Source organism: Notamacropus eugenii, chromosome 1 (assembly GCF_028372415.1).
Source record: "Notamacropus eugenii isolate mMacEug1 chromosome 1, mMacEug1.pri_v2, whole genome shotgun sequence".
In the NCBI taxonomy this organism is placed as follows: domain Eukaryota; kingdom Metazoa; phylum Chordata; class Mammalia; order Diprotodontia; family Macropodidae; genus Notamacropus; species Notamacropus eugenii.
In genome coordinates, this window is record NC_092872.1 from 58,643,873 (window position 1) to 58,669,065 (window position 25,193).

At 48.3% G+C, this 25,193-nt stretch overlaps 1 protein-coding gene across 8 annotated transcripts in view; it reads right to left on the minus strand.

Moving 5' to 3' along the window:
* Nucleotides 1-2,643: 2,643 nt before the first annotated feature.
* Nucleotides 2,644-25,193, minus strand: part of TFAP4 (transcription factor AP-4) — a 59,013-nt gene continuing 36,463 nt past the window's right edge. For 2 of the 8 annotated variants that reach the window (XM_072603549.1, XM_072603501.1), the window contains exons 2-7: nucleotides 10,894-11,059; nucleotides 9,357-9,455; nucleotides 7,580-7,750; nucleotides 6,620-6,772; nucleotides 4,791-4,958; nucleotides 2,644-3,737 (exon numbers count right to left, since the gene is read on the minus strand). In XM_072603549.1, the coding sequence (XP_072459650.1) occupies nucleotides 3,537-3,737; nucleotides 4,791-4,958; nucleotides 6,620-6,772; nucleotides 7,580-7,750; nucleotides 9,357-9,455; nucleotides 10,894-10,968 (867 nt within the window). In that variant the 5' untranslated portion in view covers nucleotides 10,969-11,059 and the 3' untranslated portion in view covers nucleotides 2,644-3,536. The other 6 variants (XM_072603493.1, XM_072603557.1, XM_072603508.1 and 3 more) reach the window with 6 other exon arrangements.

Sequence of the window (25,193 nt, forward strand, 5' to 3'; positions counted from 1 at the left end):
ACATGGACCGACAGATTGTGGGACAGGGTCTGAAAGACATGTGGAACCAAGTGTGAGAGAGAGAGAAAATGAGACAGAGATGGGAAAGAGAGAGACAGAGACAGAGAGGAGAGAGAGACGGGAGAGAGGAGAGAGAGAGACAGACAGACAGACAGAGACAGAGATAGAGAGAGAGAAACAGAGAGACAGAGAAAGAGGGAGAGAGAGAGGAGAGAGAGAGAGACAGAGACAGACAGAGATAGAGAGAGACAGAGAAAGAGGGAGAGAGAGAGGAGAGAGAGACGAGAGAGAGAGACAGAGACGAGAGAGAGAGACAGAGACAGACAGAGAGAGAGAGAAACAGAGAGACAGAGAGAGACAGAGAGACAGAGAAAGAGGGAGAGAGACAGAGACAGAGATAGAGAGAGAGAGAGACAGAGATAGAGAGAGAGAAACAGAGAGACAGAGAGATAGAGAAAGAGGGAGAGAGAGAGGAGAGAGAGACGGGAGAGAGGAGGGAGAGAGAGAGACAGAGACAGACAGAGATAGAGAGAAACAGAGAGACAGAGAGAGACAGAGAAAGAGGGAGAGAGAGGAGAGATGAGAGAGAGAGACAGAGACAGACAGAGAGAGAAACAGAGAGACAGAGAGACAGAGAAAGAGGGAGAGAGAGAGAGTGACAGAGACAGAGATAGAGAGAGACAGAGAAAAAGAGAGAGATGGGAGAGAGGAGAGAGAGAGACAGACAGACAGACAGAGACAGACAGAGATACAGAGAAACAGAGAGACAGAGATAGAGACAGAGAAAGAGGGAGGGAGGGAGGGAGAGTGTGTGTGTGTGTGTGTGTGTGTGTGTGTGTGTGTGTGTGTGTGTGTGTGTGTGTGTGTGTGTGTGTGTGTGTGTGTGTGTGTGTGTGTGTGTGTGTGTGTGTGTGTGTGTGGGCGCGCACGCGCGGGGCGCTCGGGGCGGGAGGCGTGTGACTTACACTCTCCTGGCCCAGCGCGTGCCCGAGGCCGCAGCAGCCCACGCTGCCCCACCCCTCCACGTGGTATCTCTCCCCTCAGTCTGACCAATGGAAACGGAACTCTTCTTCGATCCCGCCAATGAGAACGGAGGAGCGCCGCGGGGGGTGGGGCTCAGAGCGCGGGGCGGGGCTTGGACCCCTCTCCAGCAGCCCCGGGACGCAGTCCCAGGCGCTCAGAGCCCCCTGGCGCCAAGCTGAGGAACTTGCCCAGGAGTCAGTGGGGGCAAGCCCGGTGCCCAGCGCTTTCCCTGCCGCAGCCTTGCGGGCTGCCAGGTGAACGCCACCGGCCCCGTTTGCCCGGCCTTCAGGGCCTCCACGAGGGCGTTCAGACCTTTTTTTTATTTCCCCCATTCCACGTAAACAGACCCCTTTCCGGCCAGACCACTCACCTCTTCCCCAGCCCAGCTCACGGGCCACCCCCTCCTCCTCCATTACTCCCGCTCGCAGCGCCCTCCCTCCTGTCCATGTCTGCCCCTCTCCTTCCGCACTGAGATCGCCCCGCAGGGGACCCAGCCTGCCCAACGTAAATGGCTCCTTCGGGGCTTCCCTTCTGTCCCTCACTTTGCCCAGCGTGTGGCAAGAGGCCAATCAGTCTGAAATTGACCGCGATGTCCTTAGTCCGGAGGGTGAACTCAGGGGGTCCCGCCTCCCCCAAGTAACAGCTCACCTTGATGCTCCCCTCACACCCAGACACCCAGTACTGACTGCTTTCAGTCCTTGTTGTTGGATCATGCCCAACTGCCTATGACCCCACCTGGGGTTTTCTTGGCAGAGATCCTGGAGTGGTTTGCCATTTCCTTCTCCAGGTCATTTTACAGATGAGGAAACTGAGGCAAACAGGGTTAAATGACTTGCCCAGGGCCACACAGCTAGTAAGTCTGAGGTCACATTTGAACTCAGCAAGATGAGCCTTCCAAACCCAGCGCTCTGTTCAGGGTGCCACCTAGCTGTTCAAATAACTTGCCAAAGGTCTCCAAACTAGTCAGTGGCAGAAGTGAGACTTGAGCCTGTATCATGGCACATGGGTCCAGAGCTTTTGCTCTACAATACAGTACCTTCCTCTGCTTTATAGACAGAAAAAGTGAGGTTCAGATATAACATACATTCCTTACCTAAAACTACCTGGCTAGTGACAAAGTTGGGGTTCAGAAATACATCTGCTGCCTTATACTCCCCAGATATGTTTCAGGAGTGAGAAAGGATAGTGAATAACTGAATGATTTTCTCCTCTGGAAAGGAACTGATGGTCCTTCCCCTGCCCAGCTTCCTTCCCAGAATCCCTCTCCTTCCCAAGTGAGACTTCCAACCAAAAAAGAGCTAGGAACTTCTGAGACTGCCGCTAACCCTAATGAATTTTTCCTCCCCAAACCTAGACAACTATTTTTAAAAGTTCAGTTCATGTTCCCACTATTCTCCATTTTTTCCTTCTACCACCAGATGGGAGTCAAAAATATTCTCTTCCTTGCCCTGGGAACACTCACCCACCACCATTTCCTCACTGCTGAGTCCTTCTGCGGACACTTGGCTCTTCCATACATCCGGACAGGCCCCCCAGCCACCTGAGCCTGAGTGTAGGATGAGGTCCCTCACCACCCCCAGCACAGCTCCCCAGGACAGAAAGTCAGCAGGAGGCAAAGGCTCTAAAAAACAAAGTACAAACTTTATTTTGTTTCTTTACAAAGGCACAGTGGCCTTGGTTTTTTTCCCCATTTCTTAACAAAATATAATAGCTTCTCCCAGAACACAAAGACCTCAAAATTGTAAAAAAACAACAACAGACAAAACCAAGAAAGAAGGGAAGAAGGAAGAGGGGGACAGAGAGAGAGAAAGGAATAAAAAGAAAAGGACAGAGACAGCTGTGGCTGGAGGAGGGGGTAAACCTAGGGGGAAAGGTTTGGGGGTACAGAATAACAGCTAATTCTAGTGCTGAGCCAGGTGGAAAGGGAGGAGGGGCATGAGAAAACCCCACACCAAGAAGCAACACACAACCCACCCCCACCCAGGCCCCCAAACAGCCCCAGCCCAGCCAGACCCACAGCCCCCAAATCCATGTAAGTGCTTAAAAGGGAAAGAGGAAAAAACAAGAGGGGGAGAGGGGAGAGAGGAAGGGGAACAAGTGGTGGACTGGAGGGGGTGGGCACTGGGCACTGTTCCAGGGCTGGCTTCTAAGAGGAGAGAAGAAATATCTTGATATTTTTCTTCCCCTTTTTAAATAAAATTAGAAATGGTTTGGTGGAGAGGGGCCAGGGAGGTCCCTGACTTCCTCCCCAGCCTCTTCTAGCCATGCCCTGGCCCCCTGGTACCTCCTGTATCCCAGCCGTGCCCTCCATCCTTCCCCAGCCTTCTCCAAAGTTGGGTGTGTTGGCTTTGTTAAGAATTACAGTATTGAAAAGAGGTCATAAAAGAGACCCAAATGACATTGTAATTTTGTAAAAATCTCTCCGCTCTGAGAACTCGAGCGTTTCTCCCCACTACTGCCCCTGCCCCCTCGCCCCCCTGAGGGTGGGGGGGAGAGGAGGGCTGTGGGGGGGGTCAGGGGAGGTCCCCATCCCCCGCTGGGTCCTCCTTGCCCTGGTCCATAGCATCACTGTCTGAGGCCTCTGAGTCTGAAGCTGTGTCAGAGGCAGGGGCTCCAGGGCAAGCCCGGACTGGTGGCTTCACGATCACCACCCGTCGCTGCTCCTCTTGCTCCTGTTCCTCCTGCTCTTGTGTGCCCTCGATGTGCTGAATTGCCTAAAAAGAAGGCGATGGGGTAGGGGCAAAGGCATTGATCAGGCCTTCAGCTCATGAGCTCTCTAGACCCACAGCAGACTCTGGATCTCACTCCCAAAAAACTCTTCCCACAAAGATCTCTCACTAGAAGGCCAAGGCCTCTCAACTTTGGTCAGTCTAGATGGGACACAGATCAGGGCAAAGAGTGGCCAAGGTGTCCTCTCCTGGCAATCTACACCACCACCTCCCATGCCTACAACACAGTTAAATATGCCTACAGCAAAGTGACAGATAAGACCTAAGTCACTACAGAAAGTTCAACTGGGGATTTGGAAAACAATGAAGCTGGTTTACAAAGCACTTTTACTGAGCTGAGAACCAATTTTGTTAACAGACTAGGCTAACTACTGTCCAGGAGGGAGGCTTTTTTTAAACTCACTATTAACTCAGTAAAGGTATTTATAATTCACTTTCTTCATTTCTCTATCCAAACCAAAAGTCTTTGAAATTCTCTCCTATCACTCCCAGAGCTTGAGCAACTACGTCACGAAGATCTGACCAGAGACAGATCAAACCTTCCCTTCCACACTGGAGTGCGTCTGATGCCAGCCCAGTGCCCTCCTGCGGACCAGCAGAGACCCAAGAGTGAGAACAAAGAGAAGGCACTCCGTCATACCCCAAGGCCCCAGAAGACCAGGCTCAGAAATTAAAGGGACCCTAAAAACCCCTGGCAGTGTTAAGTCAGCATGTCTACACTCTCTGCTCACCAGGACAGGAGAGGGCTCGGGCCAGCTCTACACCCCCACCCCCCTCCCTCCCCAACTCTTCCAAACCCTCTGTCTGATAATCCCTCCCCATTAGAGGACTTTGTGCACATCCACTATCTCTGATCTGGCCAATGGATCTCTAGGACACATAAATACTATTCTCATTTTACAGATGAGGAAGCTCAGAGCAGTTTCACACTAGTGAAAATGAAGATTTAATTTTTTCCCCATCCACATTCACAGACCGGTCTTTCCCTCTCCACCCTCACCAGTCTCTCAGAGCACACACTGTCCCTCCCTTCTTTACCTGCACAATGGTGTCTAGGTTTTGCCGGGATGTGGAGACTGAGTTGATGACTGATGAAGGGCCCATAGTGACTACGTTGACATGGTGGGAGGGTGGGGGTTGAGGAGCAGGTACAATCACTGTGGGGTGGTGGGTGGGAGCTGGTGGAGGCCCGTGGGGGGGCAGGAGCTGCAAAACAGAGAGGGTACAAGAATTGGCCTCAAGATTCAGGTTCTATCCCCCATCAGACTGATTATTCCCCCCTTCCTTCGTCCCTGACATCCCAATCACACACCAAACCCTGCCAACTCTTCCTACAAAAACGTCTCTCACATCCATGAATACTTTCCATTATGACTGCTTATCCTCCTAGTCTAAGTTCTTATTTATATCATTTCTGGATTGTTATAGCTGCCTCCTATTGGTCTCTTGACTTCCAGTCTCTCCCTTCTCTTCACAGTTTGCCATAATCTTCCTCAAATGACAAGACAATGAAGGTGTCTGAGAGCTGGAAAGGAAAATTTGAACTCCTTCCTTAGTCTGACATTCAAGGCCTTCCACAATCTGTCCAACCTCCCCAGTCAGCATTTGATAGCACCAGTCCCTTGCATCTACCCCTAACGCTCTAAGAAAGATGTTCTCCTCACAGTGACTGCAACATAACATGGGGCCTCCTATTTCTATGCTTTGATCCATGGGGTCCCCCCAGGCAGAAATCCCTTCTCTGAGCCTCTCCAACTCTAATCATCTTAAAACAGCCCAAATCCTTCACAAAGCCTCCTCTGACCAACAACGATCTCATTTTCTTCTCTGAACTCTTATGGCCTAACAATCTATCCAGTGGATCCTATCCTTAAGCATAAAGACCCCCTTTCAAGGACAAAATATCAGGGACCCTACCCCAACTGGAGAGTAATTGTCCTACTAGTTGAGAAGGGAGAATAACATATTTATAAAAATTTTTTTAAATTGCAAAAAGCACTTTCTTCACCATCCTATGAGATAAGCAGCATCATTATTGCCCCAATTCTGTGGAAAAGAAAAATGAGCATCCAAGAGGTTAATGGCTCGCCTATGGCCAGTAAATGTCTCAAATGGGATTGGAACCCGGTTTTCCTGTCCCCACATCCAGCACTTTTTCTCAATCTGTACAATGACGAAATGACAGTTCACAAATCTAATTCAACAATGCCACAACCCCCACGGGGTCCATAATCCATAGGCTGGGAACCACTGGTCTACACCACTGGTAAATTAGGCCATTACAAACTGCCTTAGCATGCTCTCTAATTCTTTCATGTATGAATGCCTTGTATATCCCAAATGCCCTGTAAACCCTTTAAGGGGAACCTTTCATCTCACTAACAAAACCACCAGCATGGGGCAGGGTTTGCAGAAGGCATCAGTAAAGGCTCCCTGACTGCCAGAAGGAGGCACAGTCCAGACTGCAGGAAAGGACCAGAGTATCTGGTCTGGCTCTCTCAGTATGTGTGGGAGATATCTAAGGCCTAGAATGGGAATGACTTGGAACCCAGGTTGCTTGGCTTCTGGCCAGGGATTCTTCCATTCTACCAAAGCTCCCCAAGTCAGCCTTGCCTGATCTAGTCCTTCCCGAAACACACACTCATACCCCCCCCCCCACACACTTATACCCACACACTCACATCACATATAGACACACACACACACTCATACCCATACACATACTCACTCTCACAGACACACCCACCCACACGCACTCTCACAGACACACACACACTCATACCCACACACATACTCACTCTCATAGACACACTCATGCATACTCACACACATGCACACGCACACTCACAGGCACCTGCCACGCTCACCTGTGTGCGGAGCTGCTGCTGCTGCTGCTGCTGCTCACGCTCCAGCTTCTCCTGGTGCAGCAATCTCACCTGCTCTTGCTGCTGCTGTAGCTGGACTTGCTGGGCGATCACCTTCAGCTTCTCGGGGTACATGTGAGCCTCCAGAGAACGCACCTGTGGGGAGGGTTGGCTCAGGAGGCTGGGCCTGGGACCTTTCCTACCCCGTTATCAACCTGGGATCTCCCCAAAACCCCCACAAGTCCGATTAAAAGGCCAAAATCCATCTACGCTCAAACTCTTTGAAAGCTTTAGAACTACAGAATATGGAATGTCACATCTGGAAAGGAACTTAGAACACAGCATGGCAGAGCTAGAAAAGACCTTGGGGCAGGCACCTTAGAATGTCAGATGTAGGAAAGACCTTAGAATAATAGAACGTTTAAAGCCACAAGAGATCTTGGAAATAATACAAAGAATGTTCCAGGTGGAAGGGACCATGGAATATAGGCTCTAAGAGTTTTTAAGGGTACTTTGGAAGACAGAATATAGACACTCAAAGCTGGGAGAGACCTTAGAAACCATTCATTTTACAAGGGAGGAAAACGGAGGCCCAAGGACACATAGGTAATGTGCCTGACTTCAGTCGGCTGCTCTTCACTAATCCACAGCTCTTTTGTTGAAAGTCAAAACTTTAAATGTCCCGGGCACATTGCACAAAGTAGACAGACACGGATGCTTTTTAAACATCTCTGAACAGCTGACAGTAAGCTAACCAAGGCTGAGCCTTGCCAGCCCTTACAAGGAAAACTGACAACTCAAGGCTCCTCCATGCTTCTTACAGCTCTGCCTACCTTTTCCCTGCCCATAGGGTTGAGAGGGTAGAGCCTATCCGTTCACCTCCACCAGGGGGCACAACAGGTCTACACTATGATGCCAATTAACCAAGGTGGCCACCCAGTGGTGGCACCCCCACCAACTCACCTGCTCCTCCAGCATCATTCGGACTGAGCGCTCCTTGTCCAGCTGCTGCCTCAGCTCAATCATCTCCCGCCTCAGGTCTTCAGCCTTCTCATCCTCCCAGATATCCGGTGAGCCGATGCCCTCGTCCTTGTCCTCTGCCCTCCGCCGTTTGGGAGATGAGCCACTCAGTTCCTGGGCACCCCGAGGGGGAGGGGGAGGGAGTCAGTGGCCAATGCATCCCCCCCAGGGAAGGATATATGGCTGGTCCGGAGCCCCGTGGGAAGGGCTGGAGAAAGACACGCCAGTCCCCATCCAAGCTGGGGACAATCAATGTATTGGCAGTCAAATGCAGGTGACCCTGATACTAAGCAAACTCACTACATGAAAATCCGACTTGACTTATAAGCACCATAGGATTCCTTAAATAGCTAGCTCCTCTGGTAGAACGGTGCAGTATCACAAAAAGAAGGCTGATTGAGGATTTAGGAGAACTGGGTTCTAATCCCAGAGCAGCAAATAACTATGAACTCGATCCTAGAGGCAGCTGGGTGGCTCAGTGGATAGAATATTGGTTCTGGAGTCAAAAGATCTGAGTTCAAAGCTAGCCTCACTTACTAGGTGTGTGATCCTAGGCAAGTCCCTTAATCTTTGCTTTAATCCATTGGAGAAGGAAATGGCAAATCACTCTAGTGGTTTGTTTTGGGTTTTGCTTTGTTTTTGCTAAGAAAACTGCAGAGATAGTACGGCCCATGGGATCAAGAAGAGTCGGACACAAATGAACAATTTAGCAACAATATGATCCTAGAATCTTAGCTTTAGGGCTAGAGTGAGCCTTAGGAATCACCTAGACTAAACTGTCTCCTTTATTGTAAAATGGCAAATACCCCCACCCCACGCCCCATCTTATTTTTCCAACATCAAACAGTTTCTTCAATAACGCTTGGAAAGAGATCTATACCTAATGCAATATAGTAGTAGTATTTACAAATATACGATTTACACAACTTCATGGGAATACAGCTCCAAGTGAACAAATGAGGCACTCAACACCCGCCCCACCTCCTCCCACACATCCCTGCCCACACTCCCCTATTCAAGTTTCTAAGTTCTCTAGAATTCTGGGCTGTGCTTCTCACTTAGGGCCCTGCTTCAGAGGGTTCAGTGTGGCGTTAGCTCACATGCAGGGGCCAATGCTCTTTGGCTGAGACAGGAGAATGGGTCAAGATCAAGCCTCACCTCCTTCAGATTCCTGACTCCTCCACTCTACCCTCATCTTCCCCCCATCTCTGATCAGCTACTGCATGAACCACTTCACTGGGGCTGCTGGTTTCCCTAATTACAACAGAAGCTCCATGAGGGAGGAAAATAAGGCCCAGGGCAAAAAGAAGGGACAGAGTGAGTTAGTGTCAGAGTCAGAAAGAGAACCCAGCTCTCCTGACTCAGTTTGGTGTGTCCTTTCCCCTAAGTCTCCATGGCTTGTTGATCAGTTTCTATATCCCTGATCAGACTTGGTTCCAACTAATCAGGGCACATACTCTGTCATATAGGAAAGGAACCCCTTTGCTGCCCAGTTATGGAAAAGCTGACCAATGCCAGCCCAGTGTAATTTTGGCCTCCCTTTGAGGTGTTCCCAGACCAAGGCAAATTGTGCCCTAGGGAGGCAGGATCAGTCAGGATGCCCTCAGCCTGTGAAGGGTGGTGGCATGGCCAAAGGAAATGTTCCCATCAGGTAGGGAGAAAGGGGATGAACCAGCAAAGACTTAGGGGTGGAAGCCAGGTGGTCAAGGAGCATTCTTACCTGGATGAAACGTTTGAGTTGTGTGTTTTGTTGTAACAGCCTCGTTTTTTCCTGCTCCAGAGAAAAGATGTATTCTGCTGTCTGTTGGAGGATGGCTGCCTGCCAGGGAAAAAGAAAGAGGAGAGTGCAAAAGGTCAGACCTTCCACCCTACCCTGGTCATTATCAATCCACAAGCATTGGTTAAGCCTTTACTGAGGGCCAGGCACTGTGCTGAGCACTGGGGAGCCAAAGTGTAAGCACTCTTAAGGAGACTGCATTCCAGTGGGGAACAGGACATGCAAAATATTGGTCCAAACAAGATCCATACTGGGTTGATGGAAGGGAGCCTAGAGATCTCCTCAGCTGTTTGCTCCCTTTCCAACCCCCTGGTTCCCAGGAACTAAGACCCATTCCACCAAACTGTGCTGCTTCTTTCTTACTTTGGTCATTTTACAGCATCCTAAGATTTAATGCTTTAAAAAAAGAGGAGAGACCCTCAGAGACGATCTCTAGTCCAAACCCATCATTCACAGATGAGGGAAATTTTGAAAAATAAAAGTTGATGAAAAATAAAAGTTGATCTGCCCTTATTGTTTCCTGAAGACAGACAGACAGACAGACACACACACAGACACACACACCATGATCTTCTCATCCTTTCCCTTTGTTTACCCTATTCCTGCCACCTAAAATGCTTCTCCCTTCCTCCCTTTCCCCTGCAATCCTAATAGACTTTGAAGGCCAAACTTGTCCTGTCTCCTCCATGCCATTATCACTGCCCACCCTGGACATACCTTCCTAGGACTAGAGTCCTATGGCCTTCCTGCCTTTACAAAGTCTCTACTTAGGGTACTTTTTTATATCCTTCACCATGTTACCATGCACAGGGCTGCGCAGACAGGAGGTGAATACAACAATGTGCATGCTGAAAACCCACTTGTTCACCTTCCATTCATTACAGAGATGGGGGAGTACAAGGGCAGAATGTCACATGTGCTGTCAGACACTGCCACTGTACTGGTTAATTGTTTTTGCTGAACTGCTTTTTTTCTCTTGCTTTTTAAACTCTGTTACAGGGAATTGTTCACTAGATACAGATAGGACAGTGATATATCTGGAAATGGATGTGAGATAAAAACAAAAGGCATCCATCAAAACTTTTTTTCTTACAAGAAAACCTATTTGCTGGTCATTCAAACCATACAATTTAACAAGTTAACTGCCTACCATGGACAACACACTGTGCTAGGCGCTACAGAGCGGACATGAGACCTACCCAATTATCAAGGAACTTAGATCTTAACAGTCATAAAGATCAGATAACGACAACAAAAAGTTCTATCCCATCTCCCCATCCCCTCTCTTCCTTGTGCAAAGAGAAGAGGATGAGACGATCAGGCTTGAAAAGAAGAATCACCCTTTGGGAAACATTTGACACAACTGGCATTGATCCCCCTTTGCTTCTAGTCGGAATTCAGTGAGAAAGGGCTCAGCCTGGGACATAGTTTCCTCCCAACCTTTCTTTCCTGCTCCTCTCCCAGGCTGGGTTCTACTCACCTTGCTGAGTTTCTCTCCATCTGTGTGTGGGATGAGGGTTTTCAGGGACTGGAACCCTGCGTTAATGCTCTGCATCCGCCTTCTCTCATTGCTGTTGGCAATCTCCCGACGTATCCGACGCTCCTGGTCCCTCTGGGTCTCTGGGGTCAGTGGAATGTTGGCCAGACTGTAAGAGAAAAGGAGCCCATCAGTCATTCAGCAAGAGACCTCCCAGAGGAAAGGAGAGAGGGACATAAGCTGGTGCATTTCCTCCTGCATCCTCATCTCTACCAGTCTTCCTCAAGCAGCTTTCCTGACCCCTTTTCCTTACATATCTCCAGAGTGAAAAGGAGGGGAGGGCTAAAAGGAGAACACAAAATCCCACTTCCTGTCACTAATACATTCCAGGGTTATGAACATAACCCCATCATCCATCTCCATCTGACAGCAAGGCAAAGAGGAGAGCCAAGCTGCCCAGTGACCACTCCCACTGTGCTACTTCTGGTAAATCCCCTGATCTGACAAAGACTCAAATCCATGAGGTCTGGGCATACCTCTGATGAACAGGGAAGTTTACAGCCACATGGAGGTTTACAGATCATTCGTAGCTTAGGTAAGGCTCCAGTTAATTTCACAGGTCAGAAACTGGCTTCAAAAACCCTCTGTGAGTTATCAGCGACTGGGTTTCTCTCAGGCCCCCTAGAACTTGATCTTATGTCTAGCATGTACTTCAGTCATAGAATTTAAGAAATACAAGGGACCTTAAAGATCACTTAGTTCAAACCCCATCTTTTACAGATGAGGAAACTGAGAAGGGAAGTGAGCCGTACTGCACTGGGAGGCACCAGAAAGAACTCACTCTCTAGGGTCACAGGACCATGGTTCAAACCCTACTTCTGACAGATGCTAACCATATGACCTTGGGCAAGTGACTTAACCTCCTGGGGTATATGAGGGTGCTAGAGCAGAAGGCCTCTGAGGTCTCTTCCAGCTCTAAATCTATGATCCAAAATCACAAAGCAAGTCAATGGGAGGTCTAGACTAGAACCCCAGTGTCCCAGGATATATCCCTGATCTCTTGTCCTAAAACATCTTCCCTCTAGCTTCAAAGGGAAAAAGAGAAGGGCCCTCAGTCAAGAATCTAGGGATTTAGTAATCCAGCCAATGTTCCCCTAAGCCTTCCATGGTTTTATATATTTTCCTTAGGTCCTCTCTTTCCAGATTAAAACTGCCTTGCTGTTCATCTAGTTAGCCCACCCTCACATTCACTTGCTCCTTCCCAACTATCCCACATCACACAATGATCCCAGAACAGCAATCACCCTCCTCCTCAAAGGGGATTTCCTCTCTGATCTAACTCCCAAGGACCCACTGTATCATCCCAGAGTCATCCCACTGTACCCAGAAAGGGCTGGACCATCTTATTTCAGAAGGACAGGACTCCCCGCACCTTTTGGGGTCATTCCACCGTTAAACAGGCAACAGAACCCAACGGGAGAAAAGGATAATGAGACTTTGGGCGAGGGAGGGGAATGTTGGCCATAAGAAGAAGCTGGAGGATAGGGGGAATAGAAGAGAAAATTGAGCAGGCAACAGGGACAGATGGACAGATAGAGTCTGTGTAACAAATGCCACTGCTCCCAAGGGGCCTGTGTGTGTGTGGCCTAGGAGGAGCAGTATTCCCCTCCCCCCCCCCCAGTTACCATTCTGGGTCCTTTTCCCCCTTCTCCCCTAATGATTTCCAGATGCTAGGATCCCAGCAGAGGCCAATTGGCCCCACCCAAAACCACAGCTCCTGCCTGCTTCCTGCCAAGCCCCCTCCCTAGGCGACCTGCCCCAGGGAGAGAGGAGTGGGCCCCAGGCCCCCTCTTCTCTCACAGTATCCTCCCTCATAACCTTGAACCAGGAAGAGAATCCACAGCAATCTTGGTGCCTCCAATTCCATCCCTGGGAAATCCTACTGAATAAAACGAGGCTTCAGGGAGGGAGGCCCTCAGAAACTCTCAGCCTTCAGCAAGGTCTTTTTTCTCCATCAAGGAGCATTCAGAAGTCATCATTTACCTCTTCACATACACACAGTACTAGGAAACTCTGACTCAGCACAGGTTACAAAGGGTCATCCCTGGCTACTTTCCCCATTCCAGTTTCAGGGGCCTGATCACCAAAACCAAGGAAACAAACACAAAATCTAGAATAATTAGCTCCTGAGGATGGCAGTTAAGAGTACCAGACCCACCACTATCTCATCTGGTGACCCTGGCCAGCAGTTTTGGTTTCCTCTCCTGTCAAATAAGAATAATCATCCTGACCCTTCATGAAATAATCTCCATCCCAAATGATCTTATGTATATATATTTACTAACTTTATATGTGCTATTTTTGTGTCCTTGTTCTCTTCCCCATTAGAATGTCAACTCCTTGTAAATGGAGATTTTGTTTTTTGTACCTTGGCATCTGATGATTAATATTGATAATAATTTTAAGTTTTCATAGTTTTAAAGTTTGTAAGGGATTTTATATACATCACGTGATCTAAGCCTCCAAACAAATCCTGTGAGATAAGTACTACAGATATCCCCATTTTGTAGATGAAGAAACTGAAATTCCAGTTGGTTCAATAATTTGCCCGTGGTCACACAACTACCAAGTGTAGGAAGCAGGATTCTAATTCAACTCTTCTAGACTCTATAACACTCTACACACTGCTTACAACTCCAGGGAGGGAGTCAGTATTGACAAGTTTCATCCCACTTCTCACCAGATACCAATGTATACACAACACATACAGAGACATACTTGAGCTCCTTCTTCCCACCGTCTCTCTCTCCTCAGTGAAGATGACCGAGTACCATAAGTATGACAGAAAGTGACCAGAGGAATCTCTGTCTAGAGTGGGTTACCCCAAAGAGCTGGAAGCCAAATCTTGACCTTAGGGGCACCTCTAAAACAAGGCAGCCCTCTCCTAAGGAGGACAGGATCAGATTCAAGTTCTCTGGCCATAGGATATCAGATCTGGAAGGAACTCGAACTCATTCATTCTGTAAATAGGGAAAATGAAGCCCAGATGATGAGTGAGTTAATTTTCATTTCTGTCTTTGTAGTCCCAGGGACTGGCACAAAGCGGGTAATAAATATATGCTTGTTAAATGAATGAACGAACATTGGTTTGGACTTGCTGAACTTAACCCCCCAAGGGCACATAACAAATCATTGGTGTTATCAGTACCACTGGATTACTGACTGTGTCTCTTCTGTCTTCCAGTCCACTTCATCATATGTAATGGTGTGAATGTATGTATGGGGAAGAAGTAGAGCTAAGGGGGAGATGTAATGTCAAGGGCAGGCCATGGTATGGGAAGTTATAGAAACCTGACCTGAGAGTCAGCCATAGGATACTGACTCTAGACTTAGAAGGACCAAAGCTCCCAGGATTTCTTGGTACCAAAACACCAAAAGCATACTGAACTAACTGGAGGAAAAACAACGGGTTTCAGAGTCACAAGGCTTAGATTCAAATCCACCTCTTAATAGCTGTACAACTTTGGGCAACCCTTTCCTCTCCTTAGGGAACTCATCTTTTCAGGTTGGATAAGCTGGCAGATCTTTCCTTCCAGCTCCAAATTCTTTGATCCAAAGACTCTACAGGGAGTCAGCCCCCCTCTTACCCCCACCCCTTTCAGGGAATAGCTATAATCTCAAAACAAAACTTGGTCCTTTAACTATCCAAAGCTGAGGTTAGGGTAGAAAGTTTCCCAGGGGATCCTAGGGAAAGAGAGGAACTGTCCATTCTTAAACTGCTATAGAAGAGACCTTAAATTTCTTCAAGGGCTTCTGAGATCATCTGATATTAAGAAGTCAGCACCTCAAGAGTACACTTTCAGGAAAGGTCAAAGACCAGCCAGCCTGAGCAAAAGAAGAGGGCTCAGAACCCGGCTGTGGACGTCAGGGGCAAAAAAAGTCTTGTTTTCTAAAACTGTGCTTTGCTACTAATTCACATTAGGGTACCCCTTGCCCCCACGAAGTCCGGATACTTTCTTTGCCCAGCTCCACTACATCCTAGAGACTATTTTCCCATTGAGAAATCAAATGGGGAAAATGATAGAAAGTGCTTTGGAAATCATAAAGCTACTGACATGGCATACTGGAAAGAGCCCTTGGACTTGGATTTAGAATCGGAAGACCTGGGTTTGAATCTCTGCCAGTTACTAGCTATGGGAGTTTAAGCACCTCACCTCTTCTCTAAACCTGAAGGATGGGTCTATATTTTTCTATTGGAGAGTCTTTTCTTTTTTTTTTTCTTTACTCCTGTATCTAAATCAAGATGACCTGAGTTCAAATTCCACCTGTTGCTTACTACTATCTACATGACACTGAACAGAATAGTTTTCTTCTCTGGGTTTCAGTTTCAAAGGGGAAAGCATTCTGGAAACCTGAAAGCCCTGAATAAATGGATAGTGTGATTCTTTTCATGCCCATTCTCTCACCTGATCATTCCCTGCAAGGCAGGGAATGACAGGGATTATTCCCTCCATTTTATGGATGAAAAAGCTGAGGCTAGGCTGAGTCAGCAATTCATCCAAGATCAACAAGTGAATTTGTAAAAGAAGGACCTTTGTGCATTCCCAGCACTTAGCACAGAGCTTAGTAAGAGCTTAGAAAAGGCTTCCTGACTAAGTCCCTATACCCCTTCCTGCCCTTGGTCCCAAATGATTCTTCTGAAGCTAGGTGTGTAACTCCCACCCTCACCCCTCAATTCTGGAACTCAAAATGCTCCTTCAAAGCCCACGGGTAAAAGGGGTAGCTAGTGTTGGTCTGTGGCTATTCCCAAATTTCTTTTCCTCAGGATGAGGCCAGGACCAACTGCAACAACTTTCACCTTTATAGGGAAAAGGGGCTCAGGCTCAGTTTGGTGACTACAGAAATAACCCCAGCCTTGAAGGGTGGGGGGGTGGGGACAGGGCGAGGGAGGTTCCTTGTATGTCTAGCCATCCCCTGTAATCACATCAGAGACCTCAGAGTTTAGGAAACAAGACAAAGTTCAGCAAGGATAAGTATTATGAGCCGCTGTTCTTTGTTCCACCCCAATCGCTTCCCTCCCATAGACTTTCCCACCAATTCTCCTCTCACACCATGCTCCCTATCATTTCTCAGCCTGGCTTAGTAGAAACACTGATTTGGAATTAGGAGAGCAGGGCTCAGAGCCAGGCCCTGCTCCTTAAGAGCTGGGTGACTTTGGCCACAGCACCTCCTTTCTCACAGTACGTGTGTGGGGTAGTGAACAGAGCATCAGACTCTAAGCCAGGAAGACCCAATCCTGCCTCAGGGCAATTCAATGAACTTCCTCACCTGTAAAATGGGGATAATAACACTTATCTTACAGGGGTTTGGTGTGGATAACATAAAATAATAGCTGTAAAGGAATTACAAATATTAAAGCTATATAAATGCGAGTTATTATTAAAACGAGAGGAGTGAACTAGATGTTCTTAAGTCCTTTCTAACTCCGTGTCCTAAGGCCCCTTCCAGCTCTGGCTGAGCAATCATTCTGTGATTTCTGTGATCCTCCCCAAACACCACTATCCAGCACGGGGAGGCAAGAGTGGAGAGGCAAGGCTATGTCTACCTAATAAAATTTTTTGGTTTCTCAAAAATCTCACCAGAGCCTAGAGACTACTCTTGGTTCCCAAAGTCCATGACAAAAAAGTAGAAACACTATCTGATAAGTTTTATTAACCAATTAGCAAGCATATATTAAATGCCTACTATGTTCTAGGCACTGTGCCAGATGCTAAGGATACAAATATGTTTCAACCATTTGCGAAGGCATGAAAGAACTGTGAGCCAAAGAGGTGAAGAAAATACACTGATGAATTGCAGATCCTTGAATGAATCATCAACCAAGTTTCTATCTGTGTCTCACTCGGAGTGCCCCTTTCAAATGAATTAGAGCGCAATAAAATGTGCCATACTGGGCTGAAATATGGGCTGTCCTCAAATATAGGCTGCACCTCTAAAATGAAATCTTTTTGAAAGAAAAAAAGTAGAGATATATACCAATTACAGATCACACTCAGGTTTTAAATAAGCCAGATATAGCCAGATATATTCAAGGCAATATGGTACTTAACACCAAAGCCACATTAAGACCAATTTAAACCTTTTTGATGATTTATGTGGCACCTGAAGACCTTACATTGCCTGGGGAGGTCATCGTGAGCAACACTGTCCTTTAAACGCAACCAACTATAGGAAAGATCCCAGCTGAACAACTGCCCCACTACACAGGATGCCAGATACATTAGCTAGCTCTAAGCAAACTGCCAAAAAAAAAAAGCTAGCCTTTAGAGCCAACTTCGAATCTGTGTGGAAAAACATTCCTTAGAGGTCTTTTTGTTTTAAGGGTGAGGAGAAGGTGGAGGGGGGTGCTATGGAAACATTTGTCCTCACTGGGGCAGGAGTAGAGCTGGTGCTCTTGTAAGGAGGACCTTTTCCCACTCAATCCTCAGGACTAGAGGTAATGTGGTTTAGTGGATAATGCTGGACTTGAACTAGCAAAGATCTTAGTTCAAATGCTGCTTCTGATGTGGGATCTTGAATATGCCACTTAACCTTTCTGAGCCTTAGCCTCCACCTTGGTAAAACAGGGATAATAATACATTTAGTACCTATTTTACAAGGTTACTTGAGAGGCTCAAATGACTCAAGGTACAAAAGTCTCTTGTAGACTTTGAAGTGTGATATACACAGGGTATAGTATGGAGCTGGAGAGAGCCAATTAAAATCTTTCAGTATGAGCATTTACACTTTGGAAATTGGCAAGCTCCAAATCAGTGCCTGATTTATTGTTTTATTGATTGTCTAGACTTAAGAAAGTGATGGAGAATGTTAATAATGAAGATTAAACTTGAATTGTGTTGGAAAGAGTCAACTGTTAAACATTTACCAGCACATCCTTAGATATAAATGTCAGTTAATAGCATCTTTCTCTCTGATTAATCACAATAACTCCCATGAGGCAAATGGCTTATTATTCCCCATTTTACAAATGAGGAAACCAAGGTTTGGGAAAGTCCACATTCACACAGGTAAATAAATGTCAGTGTATAGATTCAAACCCAGATCTTCTGACTTCACAAAGAGTATCATCAAACATCAATTCTTTGAAAAAAGTCACAGAATCATAGATATTGAGCTGGAACTCTTGTGTCACCTAACCCAACCCTCTCATTTCACAAAGAGATAAGGAAACTGATGGTCCAAGAAACAAACTAACCTGCATAAGGCCAAAGAGGGATTAAGATGCAGTGCCAATCTAGGAGCTGGATTCGAGCTCCTTGCCAATACCTTGCCTTATGCAAGATCCTATGTCCAAGGTCTCTGTCCTGAGTTTCTCAGCTCTACATTCATATCTGGGATCACAGAATTAGTTGAAACCTCTAGCAGGATCGAGTGAGATTACTATATATAAAGCACTTAGCAAAACTCAAAGTGCTATATAAATGCTGGATTTATTATTTTGCAGAAGAAGAATATAAAGCCTGGGGAGGTTATAAGTTACTTCCTCCAAATCACATGCAATTAAGTAAATACCATCCATTTCCAAGGAGGTTCAGAACACCACTCATATTGTCCTGCACTTGTCTATGTGTGGAAAAATTAGGTACATTTCGAACCTAATTCCCTTTCATCAAGTGAAACCAGCTTAAAGTGGGAATATATTGGAATAGAAGCAACTTAAGATGAGAGGGACTTAATACTATTTATTTTTTAAAGGTTTATCTAAGCAATACTCATCCAGAGTTGATTCTAATTCCCAGTAAGGAGCAACCCAATACTCCCCTGCTGAAGGAGATACTGCTTACTGTAAGCAAAAGCCAAAGAACATCACAGCTAGAAGGGATCTTAAAGACTCATTTCCAAACTCCTCAACCTGTGTTCAAGACCTTGGGTGACAACTTCTGCTTGCCTCAGTTTCCTCAACTGCAAGATGTGGATAATAACAGCACCCACCTCACCAGGTTCTTGTAGGGATCAAACAAGATAATAATTGTAAAACACTTAGAACAGTGCCTGGCACATAAGTGGGGCCTTAATAATACTTATTCCTTTTCCTTTCCAAACCTTTCCCCATCTAACCAGTAACAACTACCATAAAATTCATTTGTGCAGTACTATTAAGGTTTACAAAGAGTGTTCTTCTTGTAACTACCCCCCAAAATAGCTAGTGTAAGGATTATTATCTCTGTTGCCTCAGAGGTGATGGATAGCCCATTCAAACATCATATGGAGCTGGTTGGAGCTGGGGATCTGAAATCGTTTCTATTCCAAGGTTGGTGCTCTTTCCCAACCACACTCTTACTTCCCTTACTGGCAGGGTTCTGATCTGGTGGGGCCATTGTCATCAGAGGCAATAGGACATATAGTAGAAGGAGCACTGATCCTGGAGTCAGGGGAGGCTTGGGTTCCTTTCCCACTAGGTTCCCACACTTACTAGCTATGCAGCCACATGCAAGTTGGTGTCTGCCTCTGAGTCTCAATTCACTCACTCTGTAAAACTGAAAGAATACCTAAAGCATCTATCTCAAGGGCTGTTGTAAAGACTAAATCAGAAATAATGGACATAAATTCCTCATAAACCTCAGCCTTATTATTATTCCAGAAACACACCACTCACCCAGTTCCTACCCAGAAGAGGCTTCCCACCAAGTCCTCCCTACATTTCCAAATCTTACCGTTTCTTCAAGTCCCCCCCATCCTCCATGAAACTTGGCACAGTGGCCACAGCCCTAGATTAAAAGAAAATCTGGGTTCCAAAGATCCATTCTGCCACAAACTTGCTGTATAACATCAGGCAAGATATTTTGCCATTCTAGGTCTCAATTTCCTGTAAAGTCACGGATTTGGGTTCCATCAGGGGTTCTTAACCTGGGATTCATTTCTTGTTGTAATATTGTAATAACTGCATTTCAATATAATTTTCCTTTGCAAACCTTGGTATTTTATTTTACACATATAAAAGCATAATTCTAAGAGGGGGTGCAAAGGCTTCACCAGATTGCCAAAGGGGTCCACAAGATAAAAAAGGGTTAGATAAACCTGATTCCAGCTCTAACATTCGTTCTTCATTTCTCCGACCATTGCAATCCACTGATTTCTCCCTCCTGGTAAGCACTCAGTATACCACCACCATTTCCCTCTGCATCCTAAGCCCAACATCATAAGTTTTCCCTTACACCTGGCCTAAATCCCCTGTACTACCATTTGTGCTCATTGCTTGACGAGGAGAAAGGCTGATGTCAAGAACAGACTTTGCATCTGCTTTGCAGGGCACCAGGGTTGGACAGGGACTGTGTATATATAAGTTCAGGGTTGTGATCTAACCCACAGGACACTGAAATCTAAGTCAGGCCACAAGCTCATACCAGGTGGGCAAACAGCTGTTCTGGGCTGGTGTTTCTGCTGTATCTCACACTTTCAAAAACCAGAGTAAGGAATGCACCCCCTTTTTTAGATTAGAACAGACCCAAATTAAGGGAAGAGAAACTCATTAAGAGTACCCGCCAGCACAAACAAGGGTTCCAGCAGGCCCATAGAAGCTTCAGACCCTGGGTTTCAATTTGGTAAGATGCCCAGGAGCCTCCTAGAGAAAGGGTTGCCAAGTGGTCCAAACTGAATTCCTGGGAATTCCATTCTCCACATGCTCAGCCCTGGCTGACTGGACAGCAGCTGCCTCCTGGCTGACTGCTTCCTTTCCTAAATCTCCCTCCACACTTCTCCTCCCCTAGTCTGGATTTGGTGCTTGGAATGCCCCCTCCTCTTGCCTCATCAATCCATACCTAATCATCCTTCCAGGCACCAACTTAACCCCCTATCCCCCACCCTTTTCCTCTTCCTCTGAGAAGTCTACACTGATTTTCCCAGACACACTGGTGATCTTCCTGTATCTTTAACCTTGTGTGCTTCTGATTTGGCTCCTGAAGATCAAATAAAATCATCAGCTAGAATTTCAACGGTACTTGACCATTTTACAAAGTGCTTCCCTCAATAATCCTGAGGGGAGAGAGCAGTGCAAGTCCTCATTTTATACCTAAGGAAGCTGAGGCTGAGAGAGGTTAAGTGATTTGCCCAAGGTCACTAAGCCTATAACTGAGTCCAGGTCTCCCACCTTCTAGCCAATACTCTTTCCACTACATACCTGACTTAGAACCAAAGGGTTGCTAGGCATTCTAACACATCCCCTTCATTTTACAGCTGAGGAAACCAAGACAAGAAACCGTGAGGGAAGTGCCTTGCCTAAAGTCACCTGGCAGAGTGTACCTTTTCAGGTATGTGTTATTCCTATTTCATAGGTAAATTGTCTGAAGGACGGCATCAGGTTTATTCATACGAACAACAAACTTACACTTTTCATACATTTCTTTAAACTTGTAAAGTAGGTAGTTCAAAGGTTTCTATCACTATTTCACAGATAAGGGGGCAGCCAGGTGGCAAAGTAGAAAGAGTACAGGTCCTGGAAGCAGGAAGATTCATCTTTGGGAATATAAATCTGACCTGACACTTAAGTACTAACTGTGTGACCTGGAGGAGTTACTTAACCTTCTTTGCCTCAGTTTCCTCATCTATAAAACGAGCTGGGGAAGGAAATGGCAAAGCACACCAAAATCTCTGCCAAGACAACCCCAAATGGGGTCACAAAGAATAGGATGAGACTGAACAACACAGCTAAAGAAACTGAGGCTTGGAGAGAAATAAAATAAAATTGCCAAGGTCAAACAACATATTAAGAGGTCTTAAGTCCACAGCTATTTCCATTACACTATAAGGGTTTTCTCTACATCCCCAATGTCAATCCTAGGGAAAGTTATGTCATGACACTAGCCCTGACACCTGAGAGACTATCTGGTTTCAAGCCCTTTATTTTACTTTTTGGTTATGTGATCAGCAGAACTGGACAGACAGTATGAATGGGAAGAATCTACCGATCCTGGCTGTGAACTTAAAGTGAAGATCCAAGGCTAAGAACTGATTAAAATTCTCTCATTCTTTCTGCTCTCAACAGGAGACCCCTTCCCTTTCCCCCCAATGAGCCAATCTAGTCTTAGTTCTGTAAGCCAAGAGTTCCAGTCTCTACCAGGGCACCTCTCCACTACCCTACTCCCAGGAGGGAAATCTAGGAGGGGTTCCAACTCCGACTCTGCGCAGGTAAATTGGTGGGGGTCTGGGTGTGCAAGGGCAGAAGACTCCAGAAAATTCTCCCTACTGAGCATAAACAAGTGAGGAAATAGACGGAGTCCCACTTGTCGTGTCCCTTGAAAGTCCTGGTCAGTCAATTTATCCCAATACGTCCCGAGAGTCTGGGGGCGTTTTTTCGGGGGAGGGGTTCGGCTGCTCCTAAGTAGCAGCCGCCTGCCCAGATACATGGCGTTTGCCAGTCATAGAGCCTATTGGGGCGGGGGGGGGGGGCTGCCCAACACCCCCAAACCATTCGCACGAAGTTAAAGTCCCTGCTGGGTAGTAAGGGCCAACCCTACCCAAGCAGCGAGGGCTTGGACACGAAATTCTTTCAGTTTCTGCCTGGGCTTGGCGGACGTGCTGTCTGGAGTTTGTAGCAGAGACGCACGTGGAAAGGGACAGAACGAAACCGGCGGCAAGAGGGGGGAAAGTGGCCCCAGACCAGGGGCGGGGAGGGGGGGGAGGTGGGCCTACCCCGCAACTCGCGGTAAATCCGTCCCGTCCCGAGCTCCCTGCCCCTCCCCCGCCCGCGTGGACCATGCTTTGTGCATGGAAAGCGTGGCCCGGGCAGCGCCTACAGCTCCCACAATCCCGCACACGAGGGGCCCGCGAGAACTACATCTCCCAGGAGACGGCGGGCGGAGATCCGCCTACTCCAAGAGGGCTGCAGAGTCACGTCCAGGCCTCGCTGGTAAACAGCGCCCCAGCGCTGGTGAGCCGCCCCCAACGTGCCCAGGGGTCACCGGCGGCCCTGTCCCGGGCGGCTCGTTCCAAAAGCGTCCGGCTGGCCCCGAACCCACACGCACACGCCACCCACGCGCGCGCACACGCACCGCACACACCACACACCGACAGCAAGGGACACCCCCCCCTTCCTACCCGGCTGTTTGCAAACACGCACATCGCCTCCCCCCTTTCCCCACCCCCACCCGACCAGAGCAGCCCGGAGGAGCAGCATGGCTGCATTGTAACTACCGTCGCCTGCAACCTGGCCCCGTGCACGCCCCAGCCCCGCAAGCCAGCACCCCGCGGAGTCCTGTCCCTCCCCCCTCCCCCCGCAAAAAAAAAAAAAAAAAAAGCCTTTCTCAGCACCAAGCAAGAGCCAGAGTGAAGGGGAGGAGGGAAAGGAAGCCGCCGCGGGAGAGGGGGAGGAGGAGGAAGAGGGGGAGAAAGCGACCAGCATGGCCGGGACTGCTGCAGAACCACGTGGGTCTGTTTGCAATTTACAAACGTCGCGACTCGCTCTCCTGCACCAGACAAAAGTAGCTGGGGCGCACTTAGGGGCTGCCTGGGGTCCCGGCGCTCCAGAGGAGAAGCCCCTGCGAGCCTCCGCACGCGGTGCAGCAGCCCCTCAGCTCCCGGCGGCGCCTAAGAAAGGAGTCGGGCCGGTGCCATGCCATGCACACACATGCGCCGAGGGCAGGCTGGCCAGGGGTTGCATTAGGGAAAAAAAAAAGGGAGGGGGAGCGGTACACACCTACAGAGCCCTCCTATCACTTCTTTCTCTGTTTTCCTGAAATGTTGCAAAGAGGGCACCTTCTGAGCGGGCACCATGAAATACTCCATAGCGATCGGCCCCCCCCTCCTCTGCAAAAGCCAAGTCCTTGGTCCCGATCCGCTGGAGAATGCAAAATGGAAATCCGAATCAAAGGGCAGCGTCGGAGGTGCTGGCTCTCCCGGTCCCAGATGCTGGCGGCAAGGGGGGGGAGGGAGAGGGAGGGAGGGGGAGGTCTCTCCGGCCTGCCTCCCCGTCCGTGTGTGTGAGTGTGTGTGTATGTGTGTTTGCAGCTGATCAGATGTCTGTTTCAAGGCGGGAAACAGCTGGTGAAAACTCAGCACTCCCCCGGCCTCCTTCCGCGGAGTAAGGAATTGCATGTAAACAAAGGACTATTTGCAGCGCCCCCCCGGGCCGGCGGGAGACTGGGGCGAGAGGGGAGCGGAACCCTGGGGATAGCCTTTGGCTAGGGGCCCGCACTACTTCTTTTCCGCCCAGGGGGCTGGGGGGTGCGGTGGGCGGGCTGGGAAGGGACTGTGTGAATGAAGCAAACTGTCTGAGCTTCATGCGCCACTATGGGTGATGAGGTCCATCAGCTGACAGGTTGGCAAGCGTTGCAAAAAAAAAAAAAACCCACCCCAGCCACTGAGAGAAACGCAGCGCGCCCCCGGGAGTCCGGCCCCGACCCTGCCCTAGGTGCTGGAGGGGCGTGCGTGCAGCTCTGCACCCCCAGCCCACGGCGTGGTAGGGAGGAGAGGAGGAGAAAGGGGATTAGAGGTTGGTCCTTGCTCTGCAGCAAGCAGCAGCAGCGGTAGCGAGGAAGCAAGCTCCGGATGCGTAGTGTGCTGGGCTGTTTTCCACTTCTTTTCACTTTGCACCGAGTCCAGCCCGCTCCCGAGAGCTCCCTCGGAGTGGAGAGCCCCCTGGAAACTTGCGTCACACAACTACCACTTCCCACATGGAACTTCGGGGCTTACTTCAGAGGCCGGCCGACTGTCCCAGCCTGCTGGCTGGCTTTGCCACCAGAACTCCTCCCCTGCCGCGGCTCCGGGCGCTACCTGCGCCGCCGCTGCCTCTGCGGCTGCTGCCCTGGGAATCCCAGCCTTGCAGCTGGGAGAAGGGAGCTTCTGAGCACGGGAAAGGGGCAGCGTGGCTTTGAATTCCGAGCCTATCCACGAGGAAGCTGGGCCCCGAGCTGGACAGACAAGACGGGAATGAGCAGGGAAATGAGGGAGTGGTGGGAGGTAGCAGACCAGCAATGTCCCTGGTGAGGAGAAAGCTGCCCAGTATGCCCCGACACACACACACGCAGCCTCATTTCTCACACATCCTGGGTGCTGTGTCGGGCTTTCTCCTGCGTGGGTGGCCCTTCATTCATACAAGTGGGAGAAACCTGGCGTTCCATTAGGAAGTTCTAAGACTGATCCAGTCAAGTTAGAGACCTATGTCTGTGCGGCGGATCTGTAGAAAGAGAGAAGGAGGGAGGAATCCCGTTTGTTCTATAGTAAGCAATTGAAATTCTTCCCCTCCTCTCCCCCCCCCCCCCCCCAGTATTTCAACATTAACCGTGTGCTCTATTCAGGAATAATCAATC